The sequence below is a fragment of the Ambystoma mexicanum genome, chromosome 3p (genome assembly GCF_040938575.1).
Source record: "Ambystoma mexicanum isolate Mex_15411 chromosome 3p, UKY_AmexF1_1, whole genome shotgun sequence".
Lineage (NCBI taxonomy): Eukaryota > Metazoa > Chordata > Amphibia > Caudata > Ambystomatidae > Ambystoma > Ambystoma mexicanum.
This window is the reverse complement of record NC_090925.1, coordinates 1,243,340,326-1,243,352,715: the sequence shown is the minus strand read 5'-3', so window position 1 is coordinate 1,243,352,715 and position 12,390 is coordinate 1,243,340,326. Positions and strand designations below refer to the sequence as shown.

At 44.7% G+C, this 12,390-nt stretch overlaps 1 protein-coding gene across 3 annotated transcripts in view; it reads left to right on the top strand.

The window, feature by feature from the left end:
- The window catches only part of GRIN2B (glutamate ionotropic receptor NMDA type subunit 2B), a 1,810,086-nt gene extending 1,799,400 nt beyond the window's left edge, over positions 1-10,686 (top strand). For all 3 annotated transcript variants that reach the window (XM_069652716.1, XM_069652718.1, XM_069652717.1), the window contains 3 exons: positions 451-638; positions 1,182-1,420; positions 5,914-10,686. In XM_069652716.1, coding sequence (XP_069508817.1) covers positions 451-638; positions 1,182-1,420; positions 5,914-7,668 — 2,182 coding nt within the window. In that variant the 3' untranslated portion in view covers positions 7,669-10,686. The remainder of the gene's footprint in view (positions 1-450; positions 639-1,181; positions 1,421-5,913) is intronic.
- Positions 10,687-12,390: the final 1,704 nt, after the last annotated feature.

Below are 12,390 nucleotides of genomic sequence, written 5' to 3'. Positions count from 1 at the left end.
GCTCTGGTTGACATATAAAGAGAGCAAAAGTGTCAAACAAATACTTGTCTGGAAGAGATTGATTTATTAGTGCATGACAGTGATCAGAACAGTGACCAGAGACCCAGGAATTAACAGTGCGAGAGAGTCCACTGCCTGACATTAGGACCTATGCATGCCAACATGTAGTGCATTTTTATCTCTTAGCATCAGTCACAATACCCCTACAGTCTTCTGACCATTCATTATGACCCCAACATTGGTGCAGAGAATTGTGACTGGCACTACCATGCATGGACTGGTTAGCAGATTAGCATTGTTCAGAGATGAGAATGATGATACCACCAGTTAAGGACTGGTTAGGGGATCCAATCTCTCACTGGTATTGTTAAATGATATTGTTAAATGTGGTGTGATCGATCAGGCTGTGGTTTAGATACTTGTCACTTGTGTGATGTTTTTCCATTGCAGGAAGTTGGATGCCTTCATCTATGATGCAGCGGTTCTGAATTACATGGCAGGTAGAGATGAGGGCTGTAAACTGGTGACTATTGGCAGCGGGAAAGTATTTGCTTCCACTGGGTATGGCATCGCCATCCAAAAGGATTCGGGATGGAAGCGTCAGGTGGATCTGGCCATTCTTCAGCTCTTTGGTGACGGTAAGGAATGCTGGGCGAAGGGAACTCTCCAAGGGATGGGTATGTGATCTCTGGTGTAGGGCTTATAGATTCATGGGATTGGCACAGGGACTTAAAGACTGTGAACCCCAATAACTGGATGGGTAAGAGGATTGGCACAAGAAAGCAGAGCCTGGCAGCCGTAGGGCAGGACAGACTCAGGACTGATATAGAAATACAGTCACTGTTACATGTGGGGCTGAATGACCTCATAGGTTGGCACAGTGATATAAAAGCATTTATCTCTAGAACAGAATTAGCACAGTGGACCAGCACAGGGTATTCTGTGTTTTATCTTTTCCACTTGACGGCTAGGGATGGGCACTGGGAGAATGACTTCCTCTTCGAGGGTTCAGGGATAAGCACAGAGTACTTAAACATTTATCTTTGTCTCTAATTGGGCTGGCTTGTGGATACATAGCTCTGAGACTGAGATGCTCAGGAACGTTGCAAAGGGTGGGATAATGCAGTACGTAGACACAGTGACATGGCATTGGCCCATATGCTCTCCTTTTCTCTACACAGGTGAGATGGAGGAGCTGGAGGCACTCTGGCTGACGGGAATCTGCCACAACGAGAAGAATGAGGTCATGAGCAGTCAGCTGGATATCGATAACATGGCAGGTGTCTTCTACATGCTGGGGGCAGCCATGGCTCTCAGCCTCATCACCTTCATTGCTGAGCACCTTTTCTTCTGGCAGTTTCGTCACTGCTTCATGGGTGTCTGCTCTGGAAAACCAGGCATGGTGTTCTCCATCAGCAGGGTGAGTTGATTCAGGGTCTCAGCAACTTCTGACTGGGGCCGGGTGATAGTCCAGTAACATGCAAAGGTAACATTGTAATGAGCACATAGGAATTGGGGAGAAGGGTGGGATCTGACCAGGGAGGGGGGAATTATGATGAACTGTTTAGCTCAGTTGAGAATATAGAGGTTAATAAAAGGTTGATGTTGAGCTCTACCGAGTTAGGGCTACTGATACACTACAGCACTACTGCATCCTGCCAATCTCCAGATGTTTTGCACTAGCATGCCTATGATTTCTCACCACTGACTGTGCTGGCCCGGCTAATTGAAGCTGCAGTCTAACATATTTGGAGAGCCCAGTTGTAGACTCCTGCAGTAAAACATCAAACTGATATTTTAGGTGCAGAACACACTAAAACAAGATATTTTCTCTGTGTTATAGAGGGCATAATGGACCAATGAACCATCATAAAGGTGGGATGGCTCCAAAGTGTGTGTTGCAGAGGAAGGGCTGAGGGAGAGTTCTGGCATTTGAGAATCCCTCAGGGTATATTATGGTTATTGTTAGGGAGAGGGCCCTCAATGTGGACTAGGTTTACACAAGAAAAGTAGCTTCACATTCCGTTCGGTCATGAGAAATATAAATGCACCCCCTGCACCCACGATTTTCCCCCAGTCTGATAAATAAAGTGGAAAGGCTTAAATGTAGTGGACGACTCCTCAGCTTGGGTATGATAGTTAATGCCTTACTCAACTGCCTTCCTCAAACGTAAGCCATCCAAGACCGAATCTGTCCTCATTCACCCACGATAAAGAGCAACTTGTTCAACAATGGCTCAATGATATGGCTGTAGAAGGATCTGGTCCACAGCCCTCAGACTCAGCTAAATCCTTTAGCTTCACTATTGATAGCAGCCTGCCCTTCTAAAAATACATATCCAAGAAGGCTCAAATGGCCTGGCTCCAAATCTCCACACTTCACAAGATGAAACACTTCATCCTTTTACAGAATGTCCAGACTGTGTGCAGGCACTTGTGGTCTCTCACATTGATGGTGAAAATGCCTTCAGGTTAGGTCTCCCAGCTGCTCACTTTGCTCCCCTGAAAGCATTCCATCACACTGCAGCACGTCATATTACCGGTACATGGAACTTTGACCGAATCATACCCATCCTACGCAAACTACATTGGCTTCCTCCCCAAGCCAGGATACTGTTAAAGACTGCATGTATTATCTACAAAACAGTCACGAGTAGCACACCATTGTACTTAGCAGCGTAGCTTAACATATCTGGTGGCACACGCTCCTCACGAAGCAAGTAGAACAACTGGCTTGAAACACAACTTGTCCACAATGAGAGGACCCTCAACCAATTCTTCTCTTGGCACGCATCCACACTCTGGGACTTCATCTCGGTATCAGCAAGGAATGCCCTCACAATTCTCCAGTTTTGCAAATCTCTCAAAATGTGGCCTTTTTAACAACACCTGCTCAAGGACTAATCCCAATTGACAAACTGACCACATTGCACCACAACTCACAGTGCTGCGCTATTGTTAAAAGATGCCAGCGCAAAGGCTGAATACCCTTGCCGCTGTATAGCGCTCCACTGCTCTCAAAGCTAGGTCTGTGCTTTCAACATTAAAATAAAATAAATAATGGCCCTGCTCAGTCTGTTAACACACAAAACAGAAATCGGAAAAAAGCTTCTCTCAAGCTAATCAATTAGTAAGCCATCAATGCATAGCCCTAACACTCTCCTTAGTTGGAAAAACACCCTTTCCCTTCATGGTGCTGCTGGCCCTAGAGAGCGCAGTAGCACCGACTATCTGAAAGAGATAGATGAAGAGAGACTCACCCTATTCCTACAATCAATGAAGTGACTTTCAGGCAAGATATTGACAAGTGATTGTATTATTCAAAGCCCCAATTTGAGCAAAATAGTTAAAAAATGCAGTTTAGGAATTCATGCCCCAAACCTGCACACTTTGGTCAATCAGGCAGTTCACGTGGGACTAGACGTCACAGATTGGACAGTTTATTTGCCCTCCACGAGGTATGTCTGATTGTCTCAAGTGTACTGTAATAAAACATTTAAGAATATAAATAACACTCTCAACATGTTTTTCTACACCCACATATTACTTCTCACTTTGGAGTACACACAGTAATTCGTTTTTGAGAGATCATAGTTTTCACATAAAAACAATTAGAATGTCAGCATCTTTGATTAACGTTTCCAATTTGCTCAAGTCCGCTATGTGTCACCCTTAGTCAGGGGACATCCAAAAAGTCTGGTCGATCGGTTTCAATGATTTTCAAATAAACTGTCCAATCTGTGACGTCTAGTCCCACGCGAACTGCCTTATTGACCAAAGTGTGCAGGTTTGGGGCATGAATTCCTAAACTGCCTTTTTTAACTATTTTTGCTCAAATTGGGGCTTTGAATAATACAATCACTTGTCAATATCTTGCCTGAACGTCACTTCATTGATTGTAGAAATAGGGTGAGTCTCTCTTCATCTGTCTCTTTCAGATAGTCGGTGCTACTGCGCTCTCTTGGGCCAGCTGCACCATGAAGGGAAAGGGTGTTTTTCCGACTAAGGAGAGTGTTAGGGCTATGCATTGATGGCTTACTAATTGATTAGCTCGAGAGAAGCTTTTTTTCCGATTTCTGTTTTGTGTCTTAATATATATTGTGATAACAGAAAGGACAAAGTACCCTAGTTTTGAGGTATCATTCCACAAGATTTCCCTGTGTTGTTTATAGCCTTCCTCAGTCTGTGCCAGGTTGAAATAAAGTGAGAAAAACAAACCTTCAATCTGGGCTAGGTGTCAAATGGCTCCCAAAGAGAGGAGCACCCTAGGTTTAGGCTAGAAGTAAGTCAGGTGAAGGGCTACTCCAGTCTCTAACTACAATGTGCTAGTGCACATGGTTTCTTTCGTTTGGATGATTGTGAGATAGGGCGAAAGGTTTCCTTCATCTAGAATACTTTCATATTGAATGTAAGCCACACTTCTGTTTGTGTTTGCTTGGTATATATTGGGTCTTTAGAAGCCCAAGGAGTAAAAAGGTTTCTCACAACATACACTAGGTTTCACAGCCTCCTTTCTGAGATAGGCTGTCATTGGGTGAAGGCAAAGCGATTTGATCAAGGCGAGGCTGAAGGATTCCCTTAGACTTAGTTGCACAACTTAACATTTGGTCATCTTGCAGGGTGTCATGACTTCCTTCGTCCAGAATAAGCTGTCTTCTGTTCCCATAATGTCATTCAGGAAGTGATAGCTAGAGCTCTCCATGTATCCACATTAAATTCAGACTTAACCAGGCTACGAGAGAAAAAGACCCTTATCTTGGAATACAGTTAAGTGCTCAATTGCCTAATCCGCTTCCCTCCTACCAGCACCTGACCTTATATTAGCTTGGATAGGCTAGAAGGCTCCACAGAGGTTTCATAAGCCTCAAGAAAGTGGAAGCTCCGTCCATCCAAACGAAACTAAGATATGTTTAAAACTACCCTACTTAGGAATATTATTGAGGATTGGTGAATAATGTTGCTCCTTTTTTCAGTACAATGTGTTCTTACCACCTTTTTTCATTTTCAGTCTTTTTTTTTTTTAATTGAGTGCATCGGCAACATGCGTGGAACCCCACGCTTCTGCAACCATGTATTAACTCTCACCCCACCCGCCCAACCCAAATCAACCATTATCTTATTGCTCAAACCTACTTTCTGCACTTTTTTTACACATTCTTTTTGTAGGTGAATGTGTTTACAATACATTTTGTGCACTGAAACTGGGTGTGATGAATATTCTGCACTAAAAATACTGGTTCCCCTCTTTCCACTCCTGTAAAGCTGTATCAATTCATAGGTGTTGGCTAATTGTAGTCTTTGATATGTTGAGGATTGATGACTGACGCCCCAGCCATTCCCTCTCCTTTCTCAGATTGATTGTGATACTCTGAACTACTGAAGTATGGCCTAATTGCTGAGAGTTCAAGACTCCCTTTGTGTGGGATAGTGTGAAAAACTACTCCTCCTCTCAATGTGTACTAATTTAGTGTAAGGGAATACACTCTCTGTATGGGCTAGTGTGAAACAGGTGAACCGTCACTATAGGGCTCAAGTTTTCCTTAGCCTTACCATGATAGGCTATCCCCTTAGGGATGTGTGGACATAGGTTGTAGGAAATTGTAGATGCAAGCTAGCATAGCTATAAAACTCCATTTATCTCGCCTAGACAAAAGCAGATTTAAGAAATCAGTTAACTTGGGCTATGCTGTTGAAGAGAAGGACCCTCCCAACCTGGGTTAAGCATAGAAAGGTTGCAGGGTTCTTACATCTAGGCTAAGTTAAAAACAAGTTGATGGCACTATTAATCTTGACTTCAATTGAGAGTTTTGAGAGCGCCCTGTGATCTGCCGAGCTGCTGTTAGCTTACACTGTATTAAATGTCCCTCACACATGTTTAACTCCCACTTACTGTACATTTCTTTACCTTTCCAGGGTATCTATAGCTGCATCCATGGAGTCCCCCTGGATGACAGGCAGTCAGTGATGAACTCCCCATCGGCAACGATGAACAACACACACTCCAACATCCTGCGATTGTTGAGGACTGCAAAAAATATGGCCAACCTGTCAGGAGTAAATGGCTCACCTCAAAGTGCTTTGGACTTCATCCGGCGTGAGTCTTCAGTATATGACATTTCAGAGCACCGACGCAGCTTCACCCACTCTGATTGTAAATCCTATCAGCCCGAGGAGAACTTGTTTAGTGACTATATCTCGGAAGTGGAGAGGACTTTTGGTAACCTGCAACTTAAAGATAGCAACATTTACCAAGACCACTTCCACCACCATCGGCCGCACAGCATTGGCAGCTCCAGCTCCATTGACGGGTATGACTGTGACAATGGCCCTTTCACCAGCCAGCCTCGTGCGCTACCCAAGAAGCCCCTTGACATTGGCCTGCCATCCAAACATGCCTCCGGCAACCTGGGTGACCTGTATGGCAAGTTCTCCTTTAAGAGCGATCGCTACTGCCATGATGACGGCATCCGCTCTGATGTCTCTGACATCTCCACCCACACAGTCACTTATGGCAACATTGAAGGCAATGCCAAACGCCGCAAACAGTACAAGGACAGCCTAAAGAAGCGGCCAGCCTCTGCCAAATCACGGCGAGAGTTTGATGAGATCGAGTTAGCATACCGCCGGCGTCCCCGCTCTCCCGATCACAAGCGCTACTTTAGGGACAAGGAGGGCCTACGAGACTTCTATCTTGACCAGTTCCGGCCAAAGGAGAACAACCCACACTGGGAGCATGTGGACCTTACAGACATATATAAGGAGCGTGGCAATGACTTTAAGCACGATGGTCCATGCCCTACCAGGCACAATCACAAGCATGGCAGTGAGTTTACCCCCAACGACCGCAAGCACATCCCAACCAGTACTCCTTGGGAGAAGAACTTGGGCAACCTGGACTGGGAGGAACGCCCAGCAGCTAACGTGTGCCGCAGCTGTCCATCCAAGCTCCACAACTATGTTGGTCAGAACGCCAACCGTGTGCCTTGCATACGCTGCGAGGCTTGCAAGAAGGCTGGTAACCTGTATGACATAAGCGAAGATAACTCTCTGCAAGACCTGGACCAGCCTGCAGCTCCATCAAGCTCCTCCAAGTACCCACAAAGCCCCGCCAACTCAGCCAAGGGCCAAAAGAAGAACCGCAGCAAGCTACGCCGCCAGCACTCCTATGATACCTTTGTGGACCTGCAGAAGGAGGATGTGGCGCTTGCTCCTCGCAGTGTCAGTCTAAAGGATAAGGACCGATTCCTGGATGGCAGCCCTTACTCACACATGTTTGATATGTCTGCAGAGACCCCCTTCGCCGGCAAGCCCTCAGTACCCAATCACAATCCCAGCGGCTACATGCTGAGCCGTTCACTCTACCCCGACAGGGTCACGCAGAACCCCTTCATCCCAACCTTTGGGGATGATCAGTGCCTGTTGCATGGGAACAAGTCCTACTACTTCAGGCAGCTACCTGGGGGTCTGAAAGGGAAGCCGGACTTCCGGGCATCAGGCAAAAATGTGGCAGCCCTGCACGGAGCAGTGCCTGCCCGCTTCCCGAAGGATATCTGTATAGGGAATCAGTCCAATGCCTGTGTGCCTAACAATAAGATTCCACGCCCCATGAATGGCTCCAGCAACGGGCATGTGTATGAGAAACTCTCTAGCATAGAATCTGATGTCTGAGAGAGGGGAATGTGGGGGACCATCCCTTACCAGTCCCTCAAGCTTCTCTGTCACACTGATTTTGAAGTATCAGATTTTAGGGTGTTTCAACAAAGCCAGCTGAGAGCTTTGGTAGCTCTTCCTTCCTCACTCTCACGCCATGCCCCCCAGCCTCTCTGCCACTGTTGAGCAGGTTGACCATGTTGGCGTTCCAGCCAGGCAAAAAAAACTTGGGAAGCGATGAGAAGAACCACCCAAATTTAATTTTTCTGTTGTTTTGTTTTGTTTCTGTTTTGACTGGAAAATATGGGGGCGGGGGGAGTGGGACGGTAGATGGATGTTTGTACAGGGGGTGGGAGGAGGGCAGAATCAAGGAGATCAAATATGGGAGAACAAAGAGTACATATTTTTCAAGCAATTCTTCCCAAATAACACTTTTTTAAAAAATAATAATAGTTATGTAATACAAAGCTGGGAAAGTGAAGAGGGAGCGCTCATGTCCCAAATCCCTCTGTGTCAGACGTGGTTTGACGTGCAGTGGCCTATGCCCAGGTGGAGCGCAAAAATGGGGAAGAGGGTGAGGTCGTTTGGAAAGCGGTGCCAGTAACACAGAAAATACAGGGAACACAGACTTGAAATTCCAGACAGTGGCGGAGAGGAGGGGCTTGGCAAACCCCCAGTGAAAGGAGGCGCCTCCCTGAACGCACACCCTCAACTTCAGGAGCTTGCAAGGCCATCTATAGCCTAATAAAAGAGAGACAAGACCCTTTCCTTCAGCCTGCGAGCCCCGTTTTCTGAAGGGGCGGCATCTCTGGTAGATTGCAGGCGATTGGAGGCGGGAGAAGGTCATCATAGGTTTCAACTGCGCTCTGCAGGAGCAAAAATTGACAGTCGCTACGTTCTCCATCGTGGATAAGTAGGCCTGGCTGCCAGGAAGGCCTTGTTTTGAAGGCCCTTGTCGATTGCATTTTGTTGCTTTTTTTTGTTTTTGACAGGCCGCCCACCTCGATTTCTTTACTTTTTAAGCTTAAATATGAACAAAACGGAGAAAAAAAGGGTATGGAATCGGTGTGCAGAAAGGCCTAGGATTTCAGGTTGTTTGGTTAAAGGTATTCCACCTCCAAAACTTTGAGGGTGTACCTGTTATTTTGTATTTTCATAAGCCATTGTGATTGTAAGGGCAAGGGATTTGCGGGAGGGGGTGGGTTCAGGGGCAAGGGGAGTGGGAAAACCATATCCCACCCCCAAAACGTGGGTGGCTTACCATACGTTTTGTTGGTATACATAAAAGTATTGCATTTGGAATTTTCTTAACAATGTACATTTTTTAGGGTTCTTTTTCTGTGTACAGTTCATTAACTTTAAGGTGTATTTAAAGATATGAAAAATGACGTGCTTACCATACTGGGTACTTGGTAGGATATTGTTCAAGTGTCTTAGAGGGGCCACACAGCAGCAGCGGAGGGGGATTGGCTGATTGATTATTACAATGGGACAATAACTGGGATGCGGCCCAGGGGAAGAGGGCAGATTCTGAAATGTTTCTTAAGTGGCAGGCAGTTGTCCCACTGGAGCAGGAGGGAGTTTCATCAGTGAACTACAAGGGACCTCTCACCTTGGTGAAGCATCACATCCCGTCTGACTGTTCCACAAAAGGTACAACCGCCCTCCTCTATCCTTGTCCGTTAGTGTGCAGTCTAGACACAGTGATGGCACTGGGGGAGTAAGAACAGCGTCACATCATGGAACCTCAAAGGACCTTTCACCTGTGATGACATCACATCATGCCTGAAGAGGCTTTCACTAAATGAATTCCCCCGACCAATCAATTAAGGGCTGTCCCCTATAGTAAAGCCACCTTGCTTGACAAGGACCTTAGAAGGGCTGCCGTCTGTCCCCCTCGGTCTGTTTCAAAGCCGATGTGTCCGCAGTTCCCTTTGCATGCTGAGCTTTGCAGCTTCCAGGAGACAATCTTTTGGTCACTACGGACACATCGTCAGTCAAAGCAGATGATCTCGATGACGTAGGGGCCTGGACTTTTCATTTCGGGCCGCGTCTTGGCCAATCCCAAATGCACTTGGAGTGGCTCCAGGAAAAGTGTGTGGAATACCTTTAACAAAAGGGAAGAGGTGGGGCTGGTGCACTGCAGGGTAGAATTGCACATGCTACATTCACAAGCTTGGGTGATGACATGTCTCTCCCCCTCCCTCCTTCCACTTGCTCACTCAAGATCATTTGCTCTGGGGGAGGTGGAACTAGGTAGCACAAATCCTTTCAAGAAGAGCACTGGTGAGTTTGCTTGTTCACTGTTTATTAAAACAAGGCTGGTAATATCCAAAATGGGTTTGGACTGCACTGTGTCTGTCTGCAGCACAGTAATACTGAAGTCTGTGCTTGCTCCCAATCAGGATGCTGAACAGAGAAATTATCTCATTTAGGCCTTTAAGCTAAAGATGGTCTGAGCATATCTGCAGAATCAATTAGCATGCACCCTATTCTGATGCAGTGTGATACTTATTGATTGTGAGCGGCCCTCATTTCTCCACCTCCTAAAGACTCTCCGGAGTTCAGCAGGGGCCACAACTTCAGGTAACTTGATCCAAAGACAGGTACTTGCCCAGAGAGCCCACTTTCAACACCCAAGGCCTGCCACTCCAGCTTGGCTGTTGTCATCTTTAGCTATTACTATCTGGTCACTGAACCTTAAGACCAAAGTTGGCTGCTTGCATGTTTCCAAATCCATAAGAATTCCAACCAATGAAACTTCATGAAGACATCCAAATTACATGTCTTTGTGTTTGATCTCTATGAAGTATTACTAAGGTCTTCTTAACTGCACACGTGAGTGATTTGGGTGTTTCTGTCTGTTTTACTGAGTTTGTAACTTCCTCATTATAGGTCTCAAACACTGCCTTCATTCAGATGTATTTTTACCTTATCTGATTGAGTGACTAGCCCTGAAACACAACGCTGAACAAACTGGGTAGTCTAAGAGACTCAACTAGATCAAAGAGATCACCTTCTGTTTGCAAACCATCACAAAAAATATATATATATATATATATATATATATATATATATATATATATATATATATATATATATATATATCCTAAGGCAGCTGTTGCCCCGAGCACATGCAGAAGCCCATACACCACGATTACAGTACCATGATAAATCATATTCATACTTACAAGTCTTTGAAAAAGAAGCTCGGGCACTCGACTGGAAAAAGTGCAAAAACAGATGTATTAATGCAGTTTCGTTCTGCAAAAATCACATAAAAACATGTCAAAGTATAACTCGAATCTCAAAGCAGAGCCACACGTTCCACCCCAACACAGGGCTTCGTCAAGCAAGATAGAATAAGCACATACGCACAAGCATAATATATGTTTTGCCTGATGAATCCGTCCCGCACAACATGAACGTAACCATTTCACCACAATAGAAAAGGGAATGTTTGCAAAATCATCTCAAAGTGCCAACCAAAATTGGCGCCCATCTTAACTTGATTTTTAAATGCATTCAATGATGAATCTTCTCCATTAAAATATATAACTATCCACCAGAAACGAAACATAGAAAAAATCAAATTCAATATTGTATGTGGAATGATGCAGCAAACACTTTAACATTCTATAAAAAATCACGCTATAAAGTGCAAGTGCGTAACAATTCATTTTTGGATTGATAGACCATAAAATATGTCAACATGAATCCTATATTACATATGAGACGTGAGTTAAAGAAAATAAGAGTACAAAGAGGAAAGACATTTCGGGTCCAACATGGAACACAATATTCCCACTCCATATGATCCCACATGGATAGATGTAATACAGATTTTCCATACATTCGTTACAGAAAGTCATGATTCTATTAAAGACTCGGAGGCGAAAGATTATGCTCTTCTTCTCTTTACTTAACTCGAGCAGTAAATCAAACTACAGCCATGAAAAACAAATAATCAATAAAACTAAAAATCCCAACAAAACCATCTCATTTGTAGTCTGGTTTTCATAGGTTGACCTACATACGTGACTTATCAACCAATTACGCTTCTCCTGTCTATATAACATCAACTGCCCCCCATAGTCCTTCCTCTTTCTTTTGCTGAACAAAATCCAAACTTGCGCCCCAACCGGTAGATGACTTAACTTCCCCTTGCTTCCTTCTCAAGGCGTTGTTTTCTGCTCCGTCCCTGAAACAAATATAAACCATTACTAATCTCATCATGAACAGGTGGGCAATGGCATAAGAAAACATCACCATATCAAATACAACATCACATTATTTTCCAAATACCATATCATTGTAGCGATTGAAATTGGTGGAATAATCGTTCGCCTCCGAGTCTTTAATAGAATCATGACTTTCTGTAACGAATGTATGGAAAATCTGTATTCTATGTCAAGACTCGGAGGCTCAGATTATGCTCGTTTAAAGCTTACTTACCACCAACGACGCTACTTGTTCTACCGGTCTAAAATACACATTCTTAAATGTCCCCTCATTAGACCAGTCTGCCGCCTTCAAGATATCTTCCAGGCGGGCTCCTGCCATAAAAGAAGATGATGGCATAGCACCCATTGTGGAATGTGCTCCAAACTGACTTACATACCTGCCTCTGCCATGCACCACCTTACCCATCTAGACATATTGGCTGCTGCTACCGCCTTAAAAGTCTTCCTAATAGCTATCAACAATTGAAATTCCCTATTAGGTCTCACCCTATTCGCT